Below are 26,969 nucleotides of genomic sequence, written 5' to 3'. Positions count from 1 at the left end.
CCTGAAATAGGACATAACAGAAGTAGTTGGTCCTACCGAAGTAGCGTGTTTTTTTTGCTGGGGAAAAAGCACGTCTGGAGCATTGAAGATGTGGCAAAACCTGACCGTTCTTGGTTATGCTTCAGAAAAACTGGAGGAAATCCGGGACCAGGAGCGTAAAGAGGACACCTTCACTCCAATGCCCAGTCCCTATTATATGGAACTCACAAAGCTGCTGTTAAACTAGTAAGTAGGAAATGTATTGTAAGGGTTTCCGCCTGAGTAGGTGCTTGCATAGACAATTCTTCAAGCTTTCATTGGCAGCAACCCCAGAGGCCTGTGGGAAAGTGAGAGTTAATGGAGGTTTATTTCACAGCATGCCAAGATCTTGCTGCAGCACTTTTCTCATGGTAACTTTGCATTTTAGTAACTTGGGATTGCTTGTTCTGTGGCCTGATAATTGGGGCTGTGCTGCTTTACTGAGCAGCAGCTAAGCATAGAGGCCTTGGATATCTGCAGCACATTCCATGGCTGCAATCTGTTCAGCAGCCTAAACCCTCCAGGCGTCTTCCTTGGCTCTCCTTCAGGAGGAAAGCTCTTCTTTCCTCAGCCTGAGAAGCAGTAGATCAGAAATATTGTGAGTCTAAACTCATGCCTGCTGAGGCATTTCACTTGTAAAATGTGCTGGCTGGTATTTTTCTAAGCACAGATTCTTCTGACTTTAAGCCCTTGATTACAGTGTGGTGGTCATTTAAGCACTGGCTTTTCCTCTGGAGATGACGCTCTTGGCGTGCAGCTCCTTTCCACACGCTAGAATAACCCTGACAGCTCTGTCCATGTGAATTGATCTGATCTCTTGAGGTCCTTATGGCAGCGCTGAGTTGCCTTAATGGGAGGATGTGGCACAACTTGTACAGTCCTTTCAGCTTAATGCTCTCTGATGGAGCCGTGAGAGCAGAGGTCTGAACTCTGGCTCTGATCACAGTTGAGCCCTTTACGTTCCCTGGCTGTGTGTGACTTTGGCCAGGTTATTGGCCCTCCTTGTACCTTGTACCAGCTGGGCAATTAAAGAGCAGAAGGATTGTAGTGAGAACCAGATGCTGCATCCGAGCTGAGAATTCCTGGGTAAATAAACTATCCCAAAAATCCCAGCAGCAGAAGTACCAGGCTGGATTTTAATGTTGAGTTGCTGGGTTTTTTTATACAGCAAACTGCTCTGCTTATGCCTTAGAGGGTTGAAAAACTGCCAGCATAGCTTATGCCAGTGACATAATGTATGAGTCCCTTGCAGCCTGTTCTGATCTGCTCTCTCCTCCTCCAGTGCCTCAGACAACATCCCAAAAGCCGATGAGATTCGAACGCTAGTTAAGGATACCTGGGACACTCGGATAGCCAAACTGCGGCTGTCTGCGGACAGCTTCGTCAAACAGCAGGAGGCCCATGCCAAGGTACGGTAGGGACTCTTGGAGAGAGGTTTGCTAGCTCTGTCCTGGGAGTGTTCCAGATGCCATGTGATTGTGTGGGCTTGTGACTGATTAGAGCTGCTCGTGAAAATGCCAGTTGGGGCATGTTTTTCCTGGGCTATGGGTTTGTCAGTTGGGAACTGAAGCCATATGCTGAAACCTCTCTCTGCAGCTCCCCCCGCGTTATTAAAATAGTACTCTCGTTGGTCTTGTGCTTCTTGTGGCCAGGGGTGGCCAGGGGGCCAGTCCCTTGGGGTGTCACCAGAGGAAAAGTGTGTGCCTTTGCTGCAAAGCTGCTTTCTAAGTTCCTTGTTCTCCACTGCAGTAGGAGCTGTAGTGCTATTTCCCCAAATTCTGCTATTTTCTTTGCCTTCCTTAGCTGGATAACTTAACCTTGATGGAGATCAACACAATTGGGACTTTCCTTACTCAAGCCTTAGATCACATGTACAAGCTCCGGACCAACCTTCAGCCTGGTGAGAGTGCCCACTCCCAGGATTTCTGAGGTATTTTCCAACCCTGGCCTAAAATCTCCCCAGAGAGGGCTCTGCTGCTCAGCCAGTATTCAGGTGTGCATTAATCCGGCCAGCCTCACCTCCCTGTAGAGATCTCCGGAAATCACTCGAGTCTCGTCTCCTGTCTCTGCTGTATACAACTCCTTGGTGGTACTTGCACCCAGGCACGCGTTTCCCCCTCTGCTTGTGCGCAGGCGGTGGAGGGCGCAGGCAGCCTCGTGGCTGCATGTGGATCACCCCAGAGCTGCCGGTGGCACGGGGGCATTCCCTGCGTGCTAGCTCCTGAGCTCTGCTCAGCCACGTACCTCCTGAGCAACGCAGACAATCGTCCCTGGCAGAACTCTCCCTGCTTCGGTGCGGCCGTCGTTCTAAGACAAATTGGCTGTGGCAGCTCAGTGCTGTTGGGAGTCCTTGTTGTTAACACGTTCCTGCTTTCTTGGATGGAGTTTGAGTTCTGCTTCTACCTGGTGTCACAGCAGCATAGATGGTAGTTGTTTCTTGTTTGTCATTCTTTTCCCCTCTGCCCAGTTTGACAGAAGCTGTGGCTGTTGGTTGCGGCAGCTGACCCAGTCGGCTCGCTTCACCTTCAGGCAAAGTGCTCTGTGCTCTCCCTGGCGTAGTGCCGAGCAGGTGTTACTGAGCGCTGCTGTGTGGCACGGCACTCCCCCCAGGCCACTGTTCCTCTCAGTCATGTTGCAGCGCTGTCGGTTTTTTTCCTTCCTTAGAAATGCTGCGTGCATGTATGAAGGGCGCTCTCCCTCTTTGGAGAGGTTTGCCTCTCTCTTTGGTTCAGAGACGGTTTCTGCCAAAGATCTGCTTGGATACAGGTGGTAGCTTGCCAGCACTAGACTGCTCTCTAATGATGTCAGGCAGATACCTCTGCTCTGGAGAGCGTGGGTGTACTTCATAGAGAGAACTTCTGAGGGCAGCACAGGCCACACACTGGCTTAAAAGCAATAAATTTAAAGGCAGTGTTTCACCGTGAATTTTCTCAGAGCCTTGGAACAAGGGAGATGTGCCGGCAATGAGAGGTGTCTGGTGTTCTGCTGGAGAGATGGGCTGGGAAGCAGATCCATCTGCTCCTTGGAGGAGGACAAAAGAAAATGCCTCTCCAAAGCCAGGCTGTTTTATAATATTACACAGCTAAGCTTTTATCTGAAACTGTGTTTATAAATAAATAAATTAAACCTCCAAATTGCAGCTGAATGAACTATATCAAATCAGCCCTTGTGTTTTGTCACATGCTGTGTATCCAAGCGTACGTGGGTTAAACACTGCTTGGAAAAACCCACAGCTCTCCTTTGGCTCTGACCCCGTTCCCTTGAGGCAGACCAACAGACAAGGGCAGGATCCTTGCCTACGTCAAGCTCGGTTGCAGCAGATGTAATTATTACGGGTGAGGGGGAAATGCCAGATGTAACCGCACACGAGTAGCGCCTGCTCGTCGGCCACTGGAAAGCTGCGAGCAGCGCCCTTCCCCGAGCATCTGGGCCAGCATCTCTGCCGCTCGGCAGCCGAAGCGCAGCTCTCGCCCGCCATCTGTGCCCTGCCTGCCTCTCCTGCGTACAAACAGCAGCGGCCGGGGTGGGAGCGAAGCGCTTTGACACTGTGACAGAGGCATGCGAGCGCTGGGGGGCCTGCGTGACCCCCCCCCACGCTGAGGGGCGAGGTGCAGCCTGTGCCTTGCGCAAGCTGCTCTGCTGGGGAGCAGGTCTGCTTTTCCATCACTGGTGGGGGGGAGAAAGAATCCTTTGCCATGATTTAGGAAGATTTTATTTTTTTGGATGTTTTCAGAAATTACAGCAATATATTCATAAATACCTAATTACTACATTCAACAAATAATATATTACATTACAATTAATTCAAACAAGTACACTTAGAACAGGTTTCGGTTCTTTTTTTTTATCCTTTTTTTCTTTTTTTTTTTAATTTTTTTGTTTTCTTTCACAGCATCTAAACTGCCCCCAGCAGGCCCTGGCTTTCCTGCCCCTCCTCCTGGCCCTCCCATGCTCTAGCAATCCTGCACAGGTACATACAAATAAACACAATCAGTCAGCACAGCCCGGGGGGGAGAGTACTTCTGAGAAACTGAAAGCACTGGGTCAAAAACTTGATTATGGGCTCCAGGGCTGTTGGGGGAGGTCGGGGGGGGGGGGGAGGGGGATATTGCCTCAACAGCCTCCGTATGGGAATTGCTATGAAGCAAGGCTGCGCCTCGAGCAGGCTCTTGGCCCTTGCTACCGAGCCGCGTGGTGTTGGCCGCTGCGGCGGCGAGGGGACGTTCGCCACCGGTTTTCCATCCCCAGCCTCCCCGCTCCCCCAGCACGCGGGAAGGGAAAAAGCGAGTCAGGCATAAAGTCTGTTTTGCTGTGTTAAAATTCATTGTGAAGTCTTGAGTTGGCAGCTACTAGGCCAGAGGCTGGCTATGCAATTGGGATTTAAAAAAGATTAAACTAATTTCTGTCACAAGGGCATTTTGCTTTTTAATCTTGCACAGCTTTTTTGGCAAAGCCAATGGGAGGCCAGGGGGTTTTAATGCTTTCTTTGCAAGTGCAACAAGGGAATTTAAAGCAGAAAGCAGAGGTCACCTTTTCCTGTAGACGTGAGCTTGTCTCGTGGCAAATTAAAAAAAATAAATAATTTTAAAAAAAAAACCCAAACCTCCCCTGGGAGTTCAAGCATGCACCGATTAGCAAAGTGACTAAAAATGGCACCGTGCGGCTCCTGCCGGCTGTGTTTTGAGGCAGAGCTGCCTAATTTACTAACAACTGCGCCCGTTTTCCCTGCTGTCAGTCATGTACCAGCGACAAGCCTGAGCCGCAGATGCTAAATTCGATTCTGCCGTCGCAGCACCAGCCCCCGGCTGCTGCCAGCGCAGCAGGGCTTTTGCTGGGCCTAGGGGTTTTTTTGTTTTTTGGGTTTTTTTCCCCCTGGCAGCCTGGCGTTGCCTCTGGGTGGGAGGCCAGGGTGCTGAGCCAGCCAGGTTAGCTGGGCGCTTTTGGCCCCGTAATTGCAATCAGCCTTGGCTTTGCCTCTCGGGAGCTGTGGAAATTCATTGCCCAGTCCTGCAGCCTGGCTTGGTTTTTTGTTGGGGGGGGGGGGGGGGGGGGGGGAGGAATTAAAAGAAAAAAAAATCCCGACTTGACCAGGCTGGAGCCATGCTGAGCTGGGCTCTGCACTCAGCAGGACAGGCACAACCCTGGGCTTAGCCCCGGGCCGGGGATGCTGCAGGGCGGCTTAGTGCCCTGCGCTGATTGTCTGCCGATGGGGGGCTGCAGCGGCTTCCCAAGTGCTTGAAGGACCCAGAAAGACCCCCACAAAGGAGGGGAAAAACAAATATAAATCCCCACAAGGGAGAGGGTGGACGGAGGGAATCGACCCCCGGCTGTACCGGTACCTGGCACTACCCAGGTAGCAAAGCAAGAGGAAGAAAGTCCAGATGTGGCAGCACGGGCCCCAGCAGAAAAGGGTTGGGTTTTTTTTTTTTCCTTTTTTTTTTCCCCCCTTTTTTTAATCTTTTAAAACACTTCAATATTTTTTTCCTGTCCTGACCAGCAGCAGTACAAACACTAAAAGCAAGTTAATTTTTTTTTTTTTTGCCCCCAAAAAGGGAGGGATTGGGGGGGGGGGGATAAAAGCAGAAACATTTTTAAAAAAGAAAAAGGCAAGCTTTTTATAACAATAATTAAAGTAATAAAAACATACAAAACTTTTTTTTTTTTTTAATATATATATACACAGTACAAGGCTGAAGCACCTTTTTTTTTTCCTTGACTCTTAAGTTGCAAAAGAAAAAAAAAAATCTTTTGACTCAGTAAAATCTTTTGACTCAGTATGACAAAAAAAAAATCTAAACCCACCAGGGTACAGCGTGCGTGCGTAGGTAGCGGGTGGTGCGTGCGAGTGTGGGTGGGTGGGTGGGTGTCTGTGTCTTGTAGCTCTGTACACTCTCCAGCTCCCCCCCACCCCTTCCCCACCAAACAGGAATAAAAAGGTACCTTCGATTCATTTATTTACTTTATTGTTTTATAGCGAAGTGCATTTCCAGTGGAAAGCCCCGGGGAGCAGGAGCAGGACCCGGCTCGAGTGCGGCCGCTGCGGGGCTCCACGGCTGGCGCAGCCCCGCGGGGCCCCCTCCGGCCGCGCCGCCGGCCTTAGTGTTGTCGGTGGAGTCTTTTATCGTAATTAAAAAAAAAAAAAAAAACGAAATGAGCTATATAAAGTGTGGGTGGGGGAGAGGGAGGAAGGCCCTGCTGGCTCCCCGTGGCGAGGGTGCGGGCGCCAGCCGCGGCGGCGAGCGGGAGGGCCGGGACGGCGCCGGGGCTGCTCTTCCGCTCGGGTCCGCTCCCGGCTCCCGGCGTCCTTTGCTTCATGCATGGCACATTCTCCGTTTATTTTATTTTTTTTATTTTTATTGTTTTTTTAATTTTATTTTTTTTTAGCTTCAAACCTCCCAGTGAAAAATATTAAATATTCAAGGTAATAAAATAGATTATTATTTCTAGACTATAGGTTCGGCCTGGCCCAAGGAGCGTCACCTGGGATACCCCTTGAAATAACCCCTAGACCACTGCATTGCAGGCAACGCAAGGCACTTCCGCAAGTGGTCTAGTTCGGCTTGCAGTCGCTCCCGCTCCGACACCATCTTCTGCTTCTGCGTCCGCAGCTCCTGCAGGGCCGGAGGGGGAGAGCCACAGTCAAAACGGGACGGGGCAGCGTTAGGGTGAGCGGCAGGCCCGGCACGGGCTCCCCCCACCCCGGGACGTGGTGGGGGACAGGGAGCCACGCTGGCTGCCCGGCCCCTTCACAGGGGCTCTGCAGGGGCACTGCAGGGGGAACGGGGCATTGCAGGAGAACAGCCATTGCAGGGGCATTGCAGGAGAATGGGGGCACTGCAGGGGGAACGGGGCACTGCAGGGGCACAGGAGCATTGCAGGGGCACTGCAGGAAGACGGGGGCATTGCAGGGGGATGGGGGCACTGCAGGGGGATGAGGACAATGCAGGGATATGGAGGGCATTGCAGGGCCATTGCAGGGGTATGAGGGGCACTGCAGGAGGATGGGGGCACTGCAGGGGGACGGGGCATTGCAGGGGGACAGTTACTTTGCATGGAGACAGGCATTGCAGGGGGATAGGGGCACTGCAGGAGGATGGAGGAATTGCAGGGGGACAGTTACTTTGCAGGGGGACAAGGGGCAGGCTGGGGGGGGCACTGCAGGGGGCCAGTTACATTGCATGGAGACAGGCATTGCAGGGGGATGGGGGCACTGCAGGGGGACGGGGGCATTGCAGGGGGATGAAGGCATTGCAGGGGGACAGGGGGCAGGTTGGAGGGAGGACTGCAGGCGGACAGTTATACTGCATGGGGACAGAGGCATTGCAGGGGGATGGGGGCATTGCAGAAGCCGGTCGCCTCCCCAAGAGGGTGGGTGCTTTGGTGGACGCCGGGTGCCTCCAGGCCACCACTCACCGCCATGCTGTGCGAAAGCTGCTCCGCCGTCAGGCTCAGGCTGTAGTGCTGGGCCTCCAGCCGCCGGCACTGGGTCTGCAGCACTTGGCGCTCCAGGTTTTGTTCTGCAAGGCAAGGGGAGGCGGGTGAGCGCCCGGCCCCGCTCCAAACCTGCACGACCCTCCCAGACCGCCTCCCTCGCTTGCAAGCAAGCCAAGCCACTGGCCGCCAGCTCTGCCCTGCCTGGAATAAATAAAGGTTTCCTCTCCCGGCAGGCTGAACTCTGCCCTTCACCCTGCCCGGGAGATAAATCCACGTCCTGGCTTTCCCCAGCGGCTGTGCAACGCGGCCCTTAGCCGGCTGAAAAAATGAGGTTTTTGGGTAAAGAGCAGCAGTTCAGCCTCTTCTGCGCTCCCTAAACGCCGGTCTCCACCCTCTCCCCAGCGAGATGCACTTAATGCGCAGGATGGCGAGCACCTCGCTGGCTCGCGCGCGCCAGGGAGGATTTACCGCCACGCCGGGAAGGCAAGCAGCTGGCTCGGCGTTGCGGCGGTCGCACCCGGCGCGGGCGAAGCGGCGGCGCCGCAGCCGCGCACCTGGCCCGCTGCCGGAGCCGCATCCCGTCCTTCCCGCAACCTGGGTGCAAACGGGGCGATTAACGTGCGTCTCTTGCTTCCCTGAGACCCAGCACCGGCTCGGCAACGAGCCAGGCTGCTGTGCCGCAGGGTGGCCGCGCGGGAGCAGGACGGGGCACGGCGCGATGCCCTGCCGCCCACGCTGGGTTATTCTTAGAGGCGTTTGCAGAATATAAACCCGCAAAGTGAAGGGGGGGGGGGAAATATATATATATATGAATATATATGTTTTAGAGGGGGGTCATTTTGCATGCACAGGCTCCTGGCTCGGTTTCCGTGCGCCGCTTTCCAGGTAGCGCTCGGGGGGCGCCGGGCATAGACGACTCCATGAATTTTCATGTGGGCATGAATTTTTCATGCAGCCATGAATTTTCATACGCACCTGTTGCTGCTCTGCCTCTCCTGCCATGCAGGAGAGCCGCCAGCGCCTCGCCAGCTGCCAGCCCGAGGCGGGGAAACTGAGGCACGCGCCACAGCCCCTCTCCTTACCTTCTATATGCTCCTGGTAAGCTTCAAAAATTGCCTCGATCCCTTGCCATTTGGGCCGGGGGTATTCCTCCTCCTCCTCCTCCTCTTCCTCCTCGTCGCCCTCGTCGTCGTCGGAGGCCGAGTCGTGGCGGCGCTCGAGGGGGGCGAGCGCCCGGGGCGGCAGCGGCGGCCCCTCGGGCTGCCCGTTGTGGGGGGGTCCCGGGGGGCGGCCAGGCGCCTGCAGCTCGGGCAGGTTGTAGTGGATGGAGGCGTCGAGCTTGTGGTTCTGCTCGGCCGTCAGCGAGGCGGCTCCCCCTGCCAGGGCCGAAAGCGTCAGCGGGGCGGCGGCACCCACTGCGTTTCCCCCCCTCCCCAGCTCCTCACCGGGGCGTCGGGTAACACCGAGGGGGGGTTGCAAAACGCCGGGGCAGGTTGCAAAACACCGATGTTCCCATGCCCCACGGAGACATCTCACGCTCCAAACCGCTTCCCGCCAGGCTGCCTTAACGCGCTCCCCTCGGGATCTTAAATTTGTCTCCGAGATTAACTCTTGCTTTGGGGACTCCCCGTTTCTCGGCTCCCGCCCCGACGCCGGTGCTGGGGCCGCGGTCCAGCGCGCCTCTCCTCCGCGCGCGCCCTTGCCCGGTAACAGCTGCTCCCTACACACCGGAGTAACTTGATTTCCCTCGCTCCTGTGCACTGAAATTAATGAGTTGTGTGGGAACCGAGCCATCTTTTCCAGCCCCTTTCACCCAGCTACCTATTTTTCACCTTCCCCGCTAATCGCGGGGGCTGTTTAAGCACGGACGCCCTGGCAATTCCCCGGGAGCCTCCAGTTCCCGGAGGCTTTTCCCACACGGCTGCTCCACCATGGCCTTGGGGAGGGGGGGGGGGATTTTTCCCTCCCCTTTCCCGAGCGGCCGGCACCACCCCAGCGGGTACCTTTGTGCTTCTGCAGGGCTTTCTGGGTGGACTGCAGCACCGACTCATGGAACTGGTGGGCGAACTCCTCGGCCATGAAGGGCTCCCAGGGCTTGCTCTTGCCGTTCACGCTGTGCGACAGCGGCACCGGGATGTCCTTGGGCAGCGGGCCCCGCACGTAGCTGAGGATGCTCAGCGCCTTCTTGCCCGCGTGCCCCTCGCTCAGCCGCGGCTTCTCCGCCGGCTCTTTAGCCCGCGGCAGCTCTTGGGGTCTCAGCTGGTCTAATCGGCCGGGCTCCGCCGTCTTCAGCGTCTCCGGCAAGGTGATCCCGAGGGGTTTGTCCGGATCCCCCAGGAGCGGCTGCATCGAAGGCTCTTTGGGCAATGAGAGCGGAGTCGGTGGGGGCGTCGGGGCCGGCATCCCATCCAACCATCCATCCATCCCACCACGGTGCTGCGCTCGCCCTCCCCTCCCGCTTGGCTGCGACCCCCTGAACGCAGCCGAGAGCGTGGGAGGCATCACCCCCGAGCACCTACCGGGGCCGGGGACGCCGGGGCTGTCCCGCGGGGAGCTCTTCACCACGGCCGCTGTCTTCTGCTTCATGGCCTGCAGCATCTCCACCAGCTTCTCTTTATCTGCGGCATGGGAAGCTGCGGTTTAGTGTAGCCTTCGCTCAGCCGAGCAAGCCCGCGGCCCCAGGCGAGCGCCGGCGAGCGGGGCCGGGGAAACGGGCCGCCGATGCTGCATCCCACGGGAAAAGCAGCCGGAGCCCGTCGCCTGCCCGAGCCCGAGCCCGAGCCCGGCCCGCGGCCGCCCGCCTGCACGGGCCATGGCTGTACCTTTCCGCTTCTCGGCGCTGATGTGCGTCAGGTTGAAGATGGTGAGGAAGCGCTTCTTCTCCTCGAAGTTGGGGCTGTTGTTCATCTCGTCGGGACTGTAGCGGGTGGAGAGCGGGAGGCGCGGGGAGGGCGTGCGGCGCTTGCTCTGCACCGTGGGCGGCGAGGGGCTCCGCTCCCGCAGCATCCGCCGCCGCTTCCGCCGCTTCTGGCTCAGCAGTTCCTCCTTCTGCTGCTGCGTGGTGAGGCCGAAGAGCTGCAGGAACTCCAGCTTCTGGGGGAGAGCAGGGCAACGTCACCCCCGGGCCAGCCCGGACCACCCCGAGCAAGGGATCGCCCCGGCGCAGACGGACCCCCCCACCCCGGGGTGGGGGACGAGGGACAGCAAGCGCCGGCCGTACCTCGGAGGACGTGTCCAGCTTCAGCGGGGGCTGCTCGGCCACGCAGCGGAGGTGAGCCCTCACCTCCTCCTCGTCGCTGTCGTCGCACGAGTCGTCCAGGTCGTAGTAGTAACCTGGGGGCCGGAGAGGGGCCGACCTGAGCTCGGGGAGCCCGGCCGGACCCCGGCGCGCGCGGGGCGCTCGGAGGGGTGCCGAGGGCCAGGGATGGAGGAGCAACCCCCTTCCGCGTGCAATTAGCCCAGCTGGGCCATCGCTGCGTCCGGACAGTCCCTGCGCAGCGTTGGGACGGGAGAGCCCTGCCTGCACGGCCTCACCCTAACACAGCGAGCCCTTGAGACCGAGCGCACTCATTGCACCCACGGGCTCCCACCGCACTAACGCCACCCGCCGCGGCGCGGAGACGAGCTGCATCCTGGGATGGGGAGACCGGACGCCACGCAAACCGCCTCCCAAGGCGCCACGGGCGCGCCGGACCGCGGCTGCAGGGCATCCGGGGACCGCGCCGTCCCCGGCAGCTCGCGGCTAGGAAGGGGGAGGACGCGCCGAGCAGCCGGCTCCGCCGCCCGCCTCCGACGGCGGGAGCATCCCGGGGGTGTCCGTGCCAGCCGCCGGCTGCGGCGCGGATAATCGGGGCAGCCCGGAGGGGATGCTGGCGGCTCGCCCGCCCCCCGGCCGCCCCCAGCCTCGCCGGAGGTGGCTGACGGCTGACGGCAGCGCCGGCCCCCCCTTGCTGTGCTCTGTTCTCATCCCTGCTCCTACAGCTCTATTAATATTTAAAGCCAGCTTATTAGCCTCAGTTCATCATTTATTAATTGGGCATGTCTAGAGCGGAGGATTTACGGAGCTGCTCTGATTTGGCTTTCGGGACTATTTGCATAGCGCGCGGCGGCAGGCGGCAAATAAAAGCCCAGCCCGGGCCGCGTCCCGGCGGACAGCGCCGGCGCTGCCGGGCCGAGCGGCACCGCCGGCGCTCCCGCGGCTGCTGCTCCCGCTTCCCGCCCGGCTCCGGCCCCGGCCTCACCTTTCTCGCGGGCCTCCCGCCGCCGCCGCTCCTCCAGGTCCAGCTTGCTGACCAGCTTGCGATGCTGCTGCACGAACTCGTCGTAGATGTACATGGGGTCCTGGGTCCGGGCCGGGGGCGGTCGGTAGGGCGAGCTGGGCTTGGCGCCCTCGGCGAACGGCGGAGCCGGGGCCGGCGGGGCTCTCTGCTGGCTCAGGATGCTCTGCGTCGACTTCTCCAGCTCGGCCAGGAAGGGTCCGTGGGCGAAGGCGCCGTGCTCGGCGCCGCCGGGCTCCCTGGCCGGCGCGTATTTCTCCAGCCCGTCCCGCTTCCTCGCCCCATCCTCCAGCTTGTCGGGGCAGAAGACCCGCTCCACCTTCACCAGCGGGATGCTCGGGCGGCCGGGCTCGAAGGGCGCCGGGTGGCCGTGCAGGGCGTGCGGCTCGGGCAGCCGCCGGGGCTCGGGAGCGCTCTCCAGGAGGGACACGGGGTTCCAGAGGGACGCGGCCATGGGGTGGTGCGTGGGCTTGGGCGAGATGAGCGGCGGCGGCCCGCCGAAGTGCTGCCCCGGCTCGCGGGCGCTCGCTTCGTGGCGGCTCGGCCCCGACCTGCGGGCAGAGGAGGGCGGCGGGGCGCTCAGGCATTGCCCGTGCAAGGCATCGCGCCCTGCTAGAGGCGTTGCACTGACCGCCCGGAGCTGGGCGGGGGGGGGGGGAAAAACCCAAAATACCCCTCCGGCCACCCCAGCCCACAAGCAAACGCCAGGCTTGCAGCAAGGCAAAGCAACCGTCGGCTGCTTTTGGGGAGAAACGCGCTAATCCGCGGGGTGCAGACGGGTCTGCGCACCGCGAGCACAGTGTCTAGCGGCTGCTGGACTACAGGCGGTGGCACGGAGCGCCCGGCCGGGCGGGCGGCCGCGCAGGTCATGCGGCACGGGGGTCCCAGGGGAGCGGGGCACGCTCAGCCCCCGGCCACGCGCCCAGCGAGGAGCGCCGGGGGGGGGGGCTGGCGCTGCCCCGCTCTAGCGGCGCGGAGGGCCACGCCGGCGCGCAACCCGCCTTAAATACCGGGGGAAGGAGTAAACCTGTTAGCGGGATAAATATTTCATGGGCTGTAGCTGTGTGCATTTAGCGCTTTTCCGCCTGAGCGCCCCGGACCTCCGTGCAGCGGAGCAGCAAGTTCAGCTCGGCGCTGCCATCCGTATCGCAGCTGCCACCGAGCTTCGACACGAGACACCCGCGGCGAGCAGGACCTGTCACCTCCGACGTAAAGCATCGCCCCCCCCGGCAGAGATCAATTCCCCGGCGCGGGAGAATCCCTGCTCCTGCAGCCCGCCGGGCTGCTGAGCGGCGTTGAAGCCGGCGGGGAGGCGGCAGCCCCCGGCTCGGCGGAGCGCGAGGGCCGCCGGCGCCGGGAAGGGGCCGGGGACCCCTCGCCCTCCTCCTGCTCGCTGCCACGCTCGGCCGCGCGCCTCGGGGGTGACCTTGATCTCTCCTGCCCGGTTTGGGGAGGGAGGAGCGGCTCCGCGAGGGAGGGAGGCTGTAGCCGGCGTTTGCCATTGTGCCGCCCTGCAATCCGCTCCTTATTATACTTGATTAGCTGCGCTAATCCCCTTGATACCCAAAAATAACAATGGGAGCCAGCGGCAGAGCCGAGTGGATGAGCCAGCACCGCTTAAGCGCTCAGCAACGGAGCGAGAAAGCTGGTGTCAATCAGGCAGGAGGCGCGGGCGGGAGGCAGGCGATGCGCTAGGGCGGCACGGCGCTTCCCCGTCCCCCCCCGCCCCGTGCCCCCGTTCCCCGGCCGCGGCACGGTGCGGCACAGCCTCCGCCGGGAGCGATCCTGCTCCCGGGAAGCCTCAGCAGGACTTGTGCCGCTCTCCTGCCCTGCCAGGACGCCTGGCTCCTGCGCTTTCGGGTGCTCCGGGGCTGCGATCGGAGGCACCAGCCGCCTCGGCAGCACCTGGCCGCTTGCAGCTGGCCGGCGGCCACCTCCCGGGCTGGCCGCCCGCCGCCGCGCAGCTGCCGGCCGGGACGACAGCCCCGGGCGCTGCCAGCGCAGCCGGCCAGGCTGGCACCGCGGGACGGGGACCTGCCGGCCGCGGAGCACGACCCGCTCGGAGCAGCGCCGCCAGGCGCCTCCGGCCGAGCGGCAGCACGGGGCGCGCGAGGAGGCAGCTGGTGCTGAGATAGCAAGGCTTGGGGAGGGGGGGGTCCTCATCACCGCCTCACGGGAGGATGGACCGCATCCTGCTCGGAGGTGCGCAGCGATAGCGGGACAAGCAACAGGGGCAGCTGTAACATGGGAAATCCCTATTCGATATCAGGAAAAATGACAGCATTCAAAAACTGGAGCAGGGGCTGGAGAAGGGGGGGAATCTCCATCCTCGGAGAGGGTCAAAATGCAGCTGGATAAGCCCCGAGCCCACTCCGGCTGCTCCCGCTCCGAGCACGGCTCGTGGCCGCAGACCCCCAGCTCGCCCCCAGCCTCGGGGGGTTCGGATTTGAAGCAGGCCCTACCTCGGGTTTTCCAGGCGGTGCTCCGGCTCCGGCTGGCTCGGGGTGCGCCCCATGTCGAGATGCTGCTCGAGCACCTGCTGCCGAAACTCCGACACTTGGGACTGGCGGTCCTCCTTCTCCTGGCGCAGCCGGCGCTGCCGGGCCAGCCACTTCTCCTCCTCGTTGGTGCGGTGGATGAGCAGCGCCGTGGCCGCGCTGCTCCCCGGCAGCGAAAACACGTTGTGGTTGGAGATGAGGCTGGGCACGGGGTGGTGGGAGGCCGGCGGCGGGTGCAGCGGGTGCTGCATGGGCTTCGGCGTCGGCAGCACCGAGTCCTTGAGTTTTTCTGTGCAGGGGAGGAAAGAGGGTGCCGGCGGGTGACGGTGCTGCACACCCAAGCCCGCAGGGGCTGCCAGCTGCCCGAGCGGCCCTCGGGGGTCTGCGGGGCTCCCGCCAGCATCTCCGCAGGCAGGAGGCACCCAGGAGCCCCGGGGCAGCCTGGCCGGGCAGAAACTCCTGGGCGCGGGGCAGCTGCTTGGCGCGCAGCGGAGAGCGGCTCCGGGCACGCCACCGCCACCGCTGCCCGCTGCCTGCCCGCACCAAGTGCCCCACCGCTCCCGAGCCGGCCCGCTGCATGCACCATGCGGCAGCTGGGCTTTTGGCAAAGGGACCTGGCAGCCGGCAGAGCCAGGCTCCATCCCCAGGGGCCGCTTGCAGACCGACCTGAGCTCCTCGGCTCTGCCGCCTGCAGGAGGAAGGGACTGTCTGGTCCCAGCCCGGCCGGGAAGCAGCGGGGTGGGATGCTGCCCGGCGCCGGGGAGCAGCGGAGACCGTCCCACCGTCACCCGCCGGGACGTTACCTGGTCTGCCGGGCGCCAGCGGCTCCGACGGCTTGCCCCGCTCCTCGGGCTGGTGGCTCCGCAGCCCGTGCAGCTCGGCCACGGGCAGGAAGGGGCCCTCCATGGCTTTCACCATGCTCAGCTCCTTCTCCCGGGCACGCTCCCGCTGCCGCTCCAGCTCCCGCTCCCGCTCCTTCTCGCGCTCCCGCTCCAGCTCCTTCTCGCGCTCCCGTTCCCGTTCGCGCTCCTTCTCCCGTTCGCGGTCGGCTTCCCGCTCTCGCTCCTTCTCCCGTTCCCGCTCGCGCTCCCGTTCCCTCTGCCGCAGCTCCTCGTCCATCTGCAGCCTGCAAAGAGGAGCCGAAAGCCCGCCGCGGCGCGTTAGCATCCGCCGTGCGCCGTCGGCATCCCCGTGCCGCGGCGGCCGCCCCGGGCCCGCTCACCTCTCGGCGGTCAGGCTGGACATGCGCTCCGACTGCAGGGCCGACAGCGAGGAGTGCGAGAGCTCGGCCGGGTACCGCACGCCCGAGAGGTGCAGGTGCATGGCCGAGGGGTGCAGGGGCGGGAGCGAGCCCGGCGTCGGGAGCGGGTAGAAGGGGGACCGCAGGGCCGAAAGGCAGTACGAGTCGTCCATCCTGCAGAGAAAAGGCTGCTCAGCAGGGCGGGACGGGCTGCTCGGGGCATCCCGCTGCCTGTCGGCGAGAAAAGACCCCCCCCCCGCCTCCCGCGCCGCAGATGCATCTCAGGCTGCACGAACCACGTTGCACGTGGAGGGGCTGAGACCCGACACCGCTCGTTTCATGCCAGGAGAGGGGCTCTGAGGCCGGCAAACGAGAGCTCTCCCCACAGACCTCCCAGCGACGCCTTATTGCCGCTGCGCTGCAGCGCCCAGGGAACCATCAATCGCAGATAAAGCGTACTTCTTCCCGCCCGAAGCCAGCGCGAGGGTAATCGATCGCTCAGCTCCGACTCAATCCACGGCCCCCGGGAGGTTCGGCGAGAGCCGCCTGCCGCCCCCCTGCCTCCTACCTGAAGGCCGGGTGCGGGAAGGGGTGATGCGCCAGGTAGCTGGGGTGGTAGTAAGCGGCGGCCGTGGCCGGATCCAGGCCGAGGGGCGGCAGCGAGGACATGCGGAGGTCCTCGGCCGTGTGGTAGGGCCGGAAGCTGCGCAGGTAATCCTCGGTGACGGCGCTGGGAGGCACCACGTGGTGAACGGGCCGCTGCAGGCTGCCAGGTGCCGCGGGAAGAACGAAAGAGGGTGACGGTCCTGTCTTCTCCCATCCCACCCATCCCATCCCATCCCATCCCGCCGGGGAGACGTGCCACCCCTCCCGCCCTGCCGGCCCGGGGGACCGGTGCTGCAGGGATGCTGCGGAGAGCGCACCGCGGTCCGAGCGCACCGCCAGCGGGGCGCAGGCATCATCCTCCCGGCTCAGCTTTGGCATGCATCAAGCAGGGCACCGCCGAGGGAAGCATCCCGCATACACCGTAGCCCCGAGCCACGGAGATCCCCCGCTGGGGACACCGGCCCGGACGCGGAGGGACGCGAGAGGTCACCGTGACCCATCCTGAGCACGGCAGGCAGGGAGGGCTGGGGTGGGCTGGCGAGCGCAGGGAGCTGCGCGCCGCGGGAAGCGCCCCCCCCCCCCTTGCATCCAGCCCCAGCTCTCCCCGCGGACTCACTTGAGCGGCGGGAAGCGGGAGTCCTGCACCACGGAGCTGGGGGGCAGCCCGAAGGAGTACGGCGCACCCAGGAGGTGCGCGGGCACCGCGGGGCCCCCGGCCTTCTCCTGCGCCAGCGGCGGCTCCGAGATGAGGCGCTCGCGGCCGCTGCTGCTGCTGCTGCCCCTCGAGCCTGCGTCTTGCTGCAAGGCAAAAGGGCAAAGGCGGAGCAGGGCGGTTAGCGTCACCGCCTGCTGCGATGCAGACCCCCCCAGGGCAGGGTACCGCGAGCGCTCCCAGCTGATGGGTGAAGTTTCCGGACCCCAGAAGCGCCCGGCTGCGGGGAGGAGTGTTTCCGACGGAGGCCAGCTCGACAGGCCTGATTTCGGGGCAGGCTGAGCGCGGGAGGACCCGCTGCCTCCGGACCGAGGTCCCCGCAGGCTGCAAAACGGCGCAGGATGGGAAGGGTTTGCCCAAGAGGAATTCGCTAGGGGGAAAAGCGGATTGCAGGGCTGCATGTGCGCGCGCACACGCACACCCCGGCCAAGCGTTGTTGCTGCAGCAGGACCGCACGTCGACGGGGACGGCGGCTGCTCGCTCGCCACCCCGGCAGGAGCCAGAGGGCACCGGGAGCTGCTGCGGCGGCGGGGCAGGCTGCTGGAGGGACCCCGGGGCAGGCAGGACTCTCCGGCGCTGGGGCTGGAGTCTCGCCCGCGGCATCCGTAACCCGGCGGGTCCAAAAGCGGCGGGTCCTCGATGCACCCTCAGGCTTTACCCCAACGCGGCACGGTTTCGTGCACCCTGACGTGCCGCCGGAGCCGGCAGGAGCTGCAACGGGCTCCCTTTTGCCGCTAAAATCCCCGCAGTGCCTCGGCTGGCGCCCTCGCCGCCCTCCGGACCGTGGGACCGTCCGTCTTCGCCCCCCGGCCCTGGCGCAGCGCGGCGCGGAGGCCACCAGGTGTGATTCGGGTAGCGGCTGACGGCGCCTCGAGACTCCGTCGGCTCCTCCGCAGATACCTCGGCCAGAATCAATGGCAGGGGAGGGGGAAAGGCGCGAGCCTGCGCGGCCCCCCCGACGGCAGGGCACGGGCGCTGGAGCGGGGGGAAAGCCGGCAGCAGGCCCCCGTTTCACCTGCCTGGAGATTTACGGGCACCTTTGTTCTCCGGAGCTATTAATCACGCGGGGAGGATGCCGGCACTTCTGGAGCTTGGAACAGCGCAGCCCGTATAAATGCAGCAGGCCTTTGATAACGGCCGTAAAACAAACAGGTTAGCGAGGCATTTCATCGGAGGCGAGCCCCGCTCCGGCGGGCCGGCATCGGCGCTCCGCTCCCGGCGCCGGGCGCTGGGCCCCGTCCGCTTTCAGTCGGGCGGCGGGATGAAGGTCGCTGCCTCCTCGCGCCGCCGCTGGCGTAGGGCAAGGACGGACCGGTCCCCGTGCAAGGGGCACGGAGGGACCCGCCGCCAGCGAGGGGGGACCGATCCCGTGCAAGGGGACAAGGAAGCATGCGAGGACTCAAGGCAACGACGGACGTGGTGGCGAGGGGGACGCAGTGGCAGGAGCCAGCAGCAGACGACAGCAGGGCTGCTCGGGGGCTCGGAGGACGGGGCGCAGCGACCTGCAAAGTGGCTAAACTCCCGGTGCGGGGTCACGAGCTGCCCCCAAAGCGGTGCCCGTGCCCGGGGACCCCCCTGAGGGCCGACCGCTGCGCCCCGGGGGAGCCGTGGGGCCGGGGCAGGCGAGGGAGGACCTGCCACAGCCGGCAATTACGGGCTGATCTCCGACAGCGGGAAGGCAAGGCATGCCCTATTAGGTTTAAAATAGACTATTCCTCATTTCATCGCATCCTTTCAAAGGCTCCCCCATTACCGGAGAAATATGGCCAACCTCGGGGAGGCGGCAAAACGGCCGCCACCGCTCCCTGCCGGGATCCTGACCGCGCTCCAGCATCGCGCCGGGGCGCAGAGCCCACGCGCCTCCCTCCACGAAGAGGGGACGAGACCCTCCTGCGCGGCGGGACGGAGGGCCGATGCATCACACCCCGACCCGGGCTGGGCCCCGCTCCGCTGTGTTTTGCAACCCACCGGGGTGCACGAGCCCTCCCTCGGCTTCGCTGGCGCTGCCGGGGCAGGTTGTGGGGTCAGTGCCGGGGCCACGGCAGTGCAGAGCAGTGCAGCACGGTGCAGCGCGGTGCAGCACGGTGCAGAGTAGTGCAGCATGGTGCAGAGCAGTGCAGCACGGTGCAGCATGGTGCAGAGCGGTGCAGCACTGTGCAGAGCGGTGCAGCACGGTGCAGAGCGGTGCAGAGCGGTGCAGCACGGTGCAGAGCAGTGCAGCACGGTGCAGAGCGATGCAGCACAGTGCAGAGCGGTGCAGCGCGGTGCAGCACAGTGCAGAACGGTGCAGCACGGTGCAGCACGGTGCAGCACAGCACAGCGTGCGCCCCCCCCGCCGCCAGCTCTGCTCCGGTTACCGCCCCCTGTCTCGGGGCGCCACACTGCACCGGAGGCTCTGGCAGACGACAAACCCCGCTTGCTTCACCCAGACCGTGTCCGGGTCACTCGGGAAGAGGCGGCCATGGTGGCTGGCCCGCGGAGGGGACGGGGCGAGCTCGGAGACACCCCGCGCTGAGCACCCGCCGATTGCAATCCCCCCCCCACCACTTTTCCTCGGTGTCTCTCATCCCCTCCCTTCTCCTCTCTGCTTTGTGGTTTAATTAGTCTTTCCAAGTGGCATAATCCCTCCGGGAATCTGCTTGTAACATGCAAGGAGAGGAGAACCACTAACGATGCTTCTTAATTAGCAAACCCCCCCTTGCCCCCGCCTCCGCCGCCCCCGGATGGCAGCCCGGGAACGCGCCGGGGCGGAGCGGGGACAAAAGGGAGGCAGCGCCGGGAGGCACCCGGCCGCGCGCTCGGCACCCCGGCGGGGCTTTGCAGCCGCCGCCGCCGGCGGGGGGGAGATTAGACACAAAGGCCGGGCCGGCTCCTGGCACCTTTTATCGCGGTTGGCGCGAGGAGCCAAAGCGCCGGGGAGGGAGAGCAAAGCCGCGCGCACCAGCCGCCGGCGGCTCCCGCTATCGAGGGCGCACAGCAGCGCCCACACCCTCCGCTCCGCGCCTCCGGCCGCTCGGCAAACAGCCGGCCGCGCGCCCGAAAACGGCCCGAGCCCCGCTCCCGGGCATCACCTGCCGGCCCTCGCTCCTCCAGACGCCGTTGACCGTCTTGGTGGGGGCGATGGTGACGACGGGCGGCGTGCTGGGCACGCTGTGCCCCCCCGGCGGCACGATGATGGGGCCCATGGGGCCGCGCTTGGGCGTGCTGGCCGGCGAGCTGTGGTTGGTGGCGGGCGAGGAGACGGGCGACGACTCGCTGCTTATCGAGGACCCTGGAAAAGCAGGAAGAGGGAGAAAAGCGGGAGCCGTTAGCAAGGGGGCCGCCGGCAGCGCTGCAGCCCGCCCCGGCCCCCGCGCCTGGGCCCGTCCCCGCGGACGCATCCGCTGGCCCCAGACGGGCTGGAGCTTTTCCCGCGGGTTTCATTGCCGGGAAAACCGTTCGGTTCGGGCGGCGGTGCCGAAAGGCTTCGCCCCGCGCCGCCGGCCCGGCGGGGAACGGACGCTCGGCCGCGGGGCGGCTCGCCGAGCTCAGCCCCAGCCGGCCCCGCCGCCCCGAACCGCCGCTCCCCACCGCCCTGCCCTCCGGCTCCCCGCACCGGGCGCCCGGCAGCATCCCGTTCGGAGACGCCTCTCCTCTGCTGCCGGCGCTCGGAGCAGCGGGGACGCGCCGGGTCTGATCCTGCCAGGCGCTGGGCGCCTGCCAGCCCCCCAGCCTGGCCCAGGGCCCCTCTCGCTCGCTCCTAGCAGGGGCTGCTGCTCCCCCACGCAGCCAGAATCCCTCCAACTCCCCCGAAATCCCTCCGCGGGAACGGAGAAGAGGCGGCTAAACTCGACTTTAAGCAGCGCTGAGAAAGGAAGGCGAAAGGGGGGTCTGAGATGGGAATCAGCGACCGCCGCGGGAGCCGACGGATCGGCAGCGCCGAGGCTCAGCACCGGCACATTTCTCCTGCCACCCCGGCGGAGACGGACCGCGCCGCTCGGGACACGGTGCGGCGCTGACGCGATGCCAGCGCCAGGCGACGGCACCGTCTCCTGCCCCCGTGCCACCTGCCCCGGGAGGGCGACCGCCTCTTTTCACGAAAAAGCAGCGGACTCTGCTAATCCAGGCTGCGAAAGTTGCTGTGAGCGAGCAGGGGCGCGCCGAGACGCTGGCGTTGGGATAAACGAGCCACTCTGTAACCCTTGGGCAAGGCTTTGGCTCTATTTGCATAATACATCTGTATTTTAAATTATACCCACCCTGGGGATGCTGGCGATATTTGCAAGGGAAAAATAAAAACCTCCGAAATGGAATTAAAGTAGCGAGCGCAAGGCACGTAGGAAAGAAAAGCTGGAGCAGAAATACAAATTCAGCGCTAACTAGGGCACGCCGAGCTCGTCACGCGCTTCGCTGCAAATCACTAGCACGTAAAAGCCATCGAGGCCGGCCAGGAGTTCGGCGCTCGGCGCGGCGGGGGGAGCCGGGGCGGGAGCCGGCCTGCTCCAGCTCCCGAATCTGCCCGCGGGGAGCCCGCCGGGGCGAGGGCTACTTGGGCCTCGGCGCCCGCCGGCGGGACAGGGCGGCCGGCCGCCGGCAGGATGCTCGGCGGCGAGGGCCGGCTCCCGCGGAGCAGCCGCCGGCCTGATTAATTATTCCCGCGCCGCTCCGACCCGCTTTCATGTCGAGAGCGGCGCGGCTCGGGGAGCGCGCGGCTGCCGGCGACAAAGGGAGCCGCCGGTACGGATGTGACACCCACTGAAGTCTATCTTGTCAGCGCGGGGCCAACAACAATTAGCAGCCTAATCCCCTCTGAGCCGCGAAGCCATTACTCACCGCGCGATAGCGTTAACAATCAATAGCATCACAATGAGCCGGGCAATTAATGAAGCTAAAGTCTTACTTCAGAACCTTAATTCTCGCTGTGTGGCTTGAAACGGGAGGGCTTGTGATCGTTATAATTAACTGGTGGTATTCAGCCAGGAGTTAGTCAATGAAACTAATCTGGATTGGAGATGACAAGAGGCACAGTGTGATGGTGTCACCTTTGTTTTCTGACCTCCCGCTTTCCGCTCGGCGATGGCAGATTAGCAGCCGAGGCTGACAGGCAAATGTAATTAACAGCTGAGACCCTGAAGCAGGAGGGAAAAAAAGAAAGGAAGGCAAAAAGAAAAAAAAAAAAAAGAAAAGAAAAGAAAAGAAACCCCTCCAGACAGACCGGGGTAGGATCTGAGGCAGAGAGCCCCCGGTCGGCCGACGGGGCTTTGGTGATTTCTTTGTGCTTTCCTCCCTCTGATCGGGGTGAACTTCCTCCTCCCCGGCCCGCGGCCGGGATTTCTCCAGGCAATAATTCTGGACAGCGCCAGGAAGCGGGACGAGGCAATGCCTCCGTCCTTCAGGCGCGCGCACGGCGCCCGCCGCTCGCCCGCAGCGGGGCCGGACGGCGCTGGAGGGCTCGGGGCCAGCGGGGTTTGCGCTCCGTGCTCCTGCAGGTCTTGTTCGGGCTGGAAACACGTCCGTACGTGCGCCCAGAAGGTGGGAGGCTCCTGCTGCCGGCTCAACCCGCCCGTGCAAAGCGGCCACCGGTTGCAAAGCCCGAACCAAAGCTCCCAAATCCTCCCGGGACCAAACTTCCAGGCGGAAAAGTGCAACGTGCAAGTTCCACGTGCAAGCCCGGGCCTCGCCGGAAGGGCAGCGGGGATTTGGGGGCACGCCAGGGGCTCGGCTGAGCCCGGGGGGGTGAAGGCAAGACGATGCCCCTCGCCTGCCTGGGTGGCAGGGTTTTGCAAACGCGTTATACGGTGCTGCGGCGTTTCACGGCTGACGGGAGGCTGCGAGGAAGGTCGTGCAAACGGCGAAGAGCCCGGCAAGCCTTTCCAGGTAATAAACCGCTGCCGGCGGGGGGAGCCGGCTGCTGCATCGCCCGTCGGGCATCCTCCGGCGACCCGGCGGCAGGAGCCGCCTGGGGACAGGCAGGGGCCTGGGAGGCCACGGATGGGGAGAGGGCAGACGAGCCCGGCCATTCCCACCCTCCTGGGCGGTTGCTGGCAGTTTTTCCCCCTCTGCAGCAGCTCGATCTGGTGCTCCCGATAACACGCCGGGGCCACGCCGGCGGCGGGGGACGGAAGCGCGAGCATCCCGCGGGACACGCTGCCAGCATCCCGCCGGCACCGGCGACCTCGAGCTGCTCCGGCAGCGTTCGAACCCGGCCCGCGGCTGCCCTCGCCGGCTGCAATCCCGCCCCCGAGCCCGCTCCGAAAGCTGCACCGCCAGCCAGAGCGGCTCTCCGGCGGGGAGAGCGGGGTGCTCCGTTAACGCTCCCCTCCGCGGGGCTCCCGTTAAATTGCCCATTAAAGAGCAAGGGAGGGGAGGCAGGGAAAAGCTTCAGCCGTGCGTTTCTTCACGCCGGGTGCCCGGCGGTGTCCGAGTTCGTTATTTGGCGGGGCAGTTCCGGCTGGTGAAAGACCGCGTTCGAGGAGCCTCAGGAAAAATCACGTTTCAGTGAAGCGTGCCAGGGAGGGAGGGAGCGGAGCTGGCGGGGAGGAAGGGGGAAGGAGGAGGGAAGGACGGATTTCTCCCCTCCGCGCTCTCTCCAGACTTCCTCTCGGGGTACGGCGAATCATACGGCATTTGGACGACTCCGGCTGAATTGAATTTTTCAACCGCCCCCTCGAGACACGCCACCGAGGAAAGACATTAGCCCGGGAAACGGCGGGGGGAGCGCGCGAGAAAACACCCCACGCCGGCTCGCAGGGAGGGCGCGAGAAAACACCCCGTGCCGTTTCCCGCGGGGAGGCGGCGGCGCAGCCGGGGAGGCCGGTGGGCACCTCGGGGGGCTTCGAGGGCGTCGGGGTGCACTGCAGCACCTCGGCCACGGCCGGGGCTGGGGCGGCAGTGCCGGCGGCGGGTCCGACCCGGCTCCGCGAGCCAGGCACGGGGGCGAGGCGGCGGCTAAGCTGCAGCCCGGAGCAGGCTGCGTTTCATCCCTCCCCATCCTTAAACCCAGCCGGATGGGGCATCCCGGCTCTGGGCTCAAAGCATCGGGAGACCCGCGGCCGAAAACGCGCCCAGGCTCAGCATCCCGAGGCGGCCGGGCAGGGCTCCGGCGGCGGCGGCGGCAGCCTCCCTGCTCCCGGCCCGGCTCCCGCCTTACCTCGGGGCTCCTCGGCCTGCTTGGCGAGCTTGCGGAGGGCGGCGGCGAAGCTCGACGAAGGTGCAGCCTGGACGGACAAAGTGCTGTTGGCGGCGGGACTGCCATTGGGGACGATGGAGCCGTTGAGGGGCGAGGGGGTGAGAGGGCTGACGGTGGCGGTGGTGCGGGTGGCGGTGGAGAGCATTCCTAGGGAAGGTGACTTTGACTCATGGCTCATGCCTGCAAACAAGGAGAACAGCCCACGTCAGCGGGACGCTCGGCCGAGGACGCCCCCGCCGGAGCGCGGCCGCTCCGGAGCGCTTGGCAAGGGGTCTTCCCTTTCGGGAGGCGATGGGGAAAGCGAGGACGGCATGGGAGCTGCGCGGCACCCGGAGTACGGAAGGGGACAAGCCGGCGTCCCTCGCCGCCCGGCCCGGGGACCCCCGAGGGACCGCCTGGGTCCGCGGCGCCAGCGATGCTGCCCGCCTGCCTCCCCGCTCGCCGCAGCATCCTCCCTCGCCCCCCAGGCACGAGCCCCCCCCCGGCCACAGCCACAGGCACCAAAACCCAGCCAAGAGCCGGGGGGGGGGGGGGGGGCGAGACCTCCCGCGGGAGCGGCCCCGGACAAGGCGGAGGGCCAGGGGGCCGCGGGAGCCCCCCGTGGACCCCCCAGCGCAGCCGGCCGTGCGGCCAGCCCGGGGGCCTCGGGCGTCAGCCTGAATTCAAAGCAGAGAGCAGCCCTCCAGCTGGCGGCCGGAAATCCACGCGGAAGCCGGGAAAACCAGAAGGAAAGAATTTGGCCGAGCGCCTGCTTCCCCAAAATCCCACCTCCCTCCCCCCTCCCGAAAAGCACCCAGCGCTCGCCCGGAGCATGCAAACCGGGGAAAGCAAGCAGGAGGTGCCCGCGCGCCGGCAGCCCCCTCCCCGGCGGCGCCGTTCCCCTTCCGCCGCGGCGGCGAGCCCGGAGCGCTTACGGATGGCGGCCGGGGGGCCGCGGGAGCCGGCGGCGGAGCGCGGGAAGAGCGCGGGAGCGAGCGCGCCGGGAAGCCCCCTTCTTCCCAGCGAGCACCGGCAGCTTATCTAACAAAGCAACAGCGCCCAGGCGCTCGTCGCCTGCAGAAAACAAGCTGACACTCTTGGCCTAACAGCTGCCGCCAGCGTCACATGGCCCCAGCTGATCCGTAATATCCAGAGCCGCTTGCAGATAACAGGGGGGGGTTTGTCGGCGCCGCGCGCAGCGCCAGGCCCTATCGAGCGCGGCCGAAGCCGCGTTGATCCGGGCGTTTGACCCGGCCGTGTCCTCCGCCCTGAGCGGCCGAGGCGGGCAAGCAGCCAGCCGGGGCGGCGCTGGGGGCGGCGCTGGGGGTCCTCGAGGTGCTGCTAGAGGCGACAGGGAGGGAGCCAGCCCCCCCTTACCCACACGATGCTGCTGGACGCCAAATCCTCACCACTGCGCCCCTGAATCCTCACCATTGCATCTACAAATCCTCACCACTGCACCCCCAAATCCTCACTGCTGCATCTCCAAATCCCCACCGTTGCACCCCCTGATCCCCACCACTGCATCCACAAATCTTCACCACTGCACCCCCAAATCCTCACTGCTGCATCTCCAAGTCCCCACTGTTGCACCCCTGAATCCTTGCCGTTGCACCCCAAATCCTCACCATTGCACCCCCAAATCTTCACTGTTGCACCCCCAAATCCTCACTGCTGCATCTCCAAATTCCCACTGCTGCAGCCCTGAATCCCCACTGTTGCACCCCCCAATCCCCACCATTGCATCTGCAAATCTTCACCATTTCACCCCCAAATCCCCACCGTTGCCCCCCAAGCCCTACCGTTGCACCCCAAGCCTGGGGGCCCCACAGGGCACGGTGCCCTCTGAAGCCCAGGGGACGCGCCTAGGGCCTGGCGCGGGGGGCCGCCCGCCCTGCACGCCGCGCTGGGGTGCCCGCGCCCCCCCCGGCTGCCTCAGCCACGTGCTCCAGGGCTCTCCACCTCCGAAAACAGCAACTGCTGATGTCAAGGCCCTTAAAATAGACTTCTAAATGAGCAGCTTCATTAACACCGAGCTAAAATTAGCCCTTCAGCAGGGTGGGCAGGCGAGCGGGGGCCCCGCCAGCCCCCGGGATGGAGGGGGGGGGGTGCGGAGCCGGGGGGCTGCCCCACGCCGCCAGGGCCGGGGTGGGAGACGGCGAGGGGCTCGGAGGCGCCATGCAACACGGCTGCAGCAGAGCCCCGGCCAACTCGCCGCACCGGTGCCGCCGCAGCATCCGACCTCGCCGCCGAGCCCCGTCCTCAAAACAAACCCCGCAGGCGACGTCCTCCCTCGGCTCGGCGGGGCCGGGGCGGCGAGTGCCACTCGGCATCGATTAATCTTTGGCCCGCCGGCCTCGGGGGAGGCGCGCGAGCCGCCGCTCGCCGTCCCCTCTGCCCTCATTAGACAAGCATTTATTAACTCCGCTGCTCCCCGCCGCCGGCTGCCGCCGTGTCTACACCATCGGCTCATGTAAATTCATTAGGCGAGCAGCTGGGCACGAAACCCGCCGCGCCGCCCAGGGCACCGCCGGCGTCCTCGCACCTCCCGGGCACCGCCCGGACGCCTGGGCCCCGCTCCAGCCCCAAGGAAAGCTCGGAGACGCTTCCCTACGCAGGGTTTCGGCGCCTCCCGCCGCGTGGGTAATTGCTGCTGCCTTTTCGGCGGCCGGCTCTCGGCAGGCTGCCGACCCGGGGCCTGCCGCCTCCCCGCTCTCTAATTACAAGCTAATGGCTCTGATGAATTTTCTGCCGGGTCCCGGTTCGAGCGTCGGTCCAGCCGCTGCTCCCCCGGGAAGCGGGGGGGGATCGCGCCCGGCCGTCAGCCAGGGCACCGCCGCCGCCGCCGCCACCTCGCTCCCCGCTCCAGCCTCGTGGAAATCCCTCCTTACGGAAGACGCAAACGTTTGGGAGCAAATAAAAGCTGCCCCGAGGTGGGAGGGTGGGGGGGGGGGGGGGCACGCGGCCCTCACCTCGCCTCTGGGCTGCAGGGCTTTCCAGCGGGCTTGCCTGCCCCGGCTGCGTGCTTGCACGCTCG

The 26,969-nt window shown here is 64.4% G+C and overlaps 2 protein-coding genes across 5 annotated transcripts in view; one reads left to right on the top strand and one right to left on the bottom strand.

Annotated features, from left to right (window-relative positions):
- The window catches only part of LOC104149348 (DNA replication complex GINS protein PSF2), a 35,786-nt gene extending 29,638 nt beyond the window's left edge, over positions 1-6,148 (top strand). The window contains exons 3-7 of one of the 3 annotated variants that reach the window (XM_068955384.1): positions 126-225; positions 1,301-1,427; positions 1,822-1,948; positions 3,911-3,988; positions 5,993-6,148. In XM_068955384.1, coding sequence (XP_068811485.1) covers positions 126-225; positions 1,301-1,427; positions 1,822-1,947 — 353 coding nt within the window. In that variant the 3' untranslated portion in view covers position 1,948; positions 3,911-3,988; positions 5,993-6,148. Of the gene's footprint in view, positions 1-125; positions 226-1,300; positions 1,428-1,821; positions 2,399-3,910; positions 5,069-5,992 lie in introns of those variants that run through there. The other 2 variants (XM_068955383.1, XM_068955382.1) reach the window with 2 other exon arrangements.
- The window catches only part of GSE1 (Gse1 coiled-coil protein), a 124,114-nt gene continuing 103,109 nt past the window's right edge, over positions 5,965-26,969 (bottom strand). The window contains exons 3-17 of one of the 2 annotated variants that reach the window (XM_068955378.1): positions 23,915-24,133; positions 19,857-20,056; positions 16,690-16,871; positions 16,036-16,233; positions 15,450-15,641; positions 15,031-15,353; positions 14,192-14,516; positions 11,694-12,280; positions 10,673-10,785; positions 10,275-10,545; positions 9,972-10,085; positions 9,456-9,809; positions 8,535-8,828; positions 7,432-7,535; positions 5,965-6,629 (exon numbers count right to left, since the gene is read on the bottom strand). In XM_068955378.1, the coding sequence (XP_068811479.1) occupies positions 6,495-6,629; positions 7,432-7,535; positions 8,535-8,828; positions 9,456-9,809; positions 9,972-10,085; positions 10,275-10,545; positions 10,673-10,785; positions 11,694-12,280; positions 14,192-14,516; positions 15,031-15,353; positions 15,450-15,641; positions 16,036-16,233; positions 16,690-16,871; positions 19,857-20,056; positions 23,915-24,133 (3,611 nt within the window). In that variant the 3' untranslated portion in view covers positions 5,965-6,494. The remainder of the gene's footprint in view (positions 6,630-7,431; positions 7,536-8,534; positions 8,829-9,455; positions 9,810-9,971; positions 10,086-10,274; positions 10,546-10,672; positions 10,786-11,693; positions 12,281-14,191; positions 14,517-15,030; positions 15,354-15,449; positions 15,642-16,035; positions 16,234-16,689; positions 16,872-19,856; positions 20,057-23,914; positions 24,134-26,969) is intronic. The other variant, XM_068955379.1, reaches the window with a different exon arrangement.

The sequence above is a fragment of the Struthio camelus genome, chromosome 10 (genome assembly GCF_040807025.1).
Source record: "Struthio camelus isolate bStrCam1 chromosome 10, bStrCam1.hap1, whole genome shotgun sequence".
NCBI classification, from domain to species: domain Eukaryota; kingdom Metazoa; phylum Chordata; class Aves; order Struthioniformes; family Struthionidae; genus Struthio; species Struthio camelus.
This window is presented reverse-complemented; position numbering and strand designations above follow the sequence as displayed.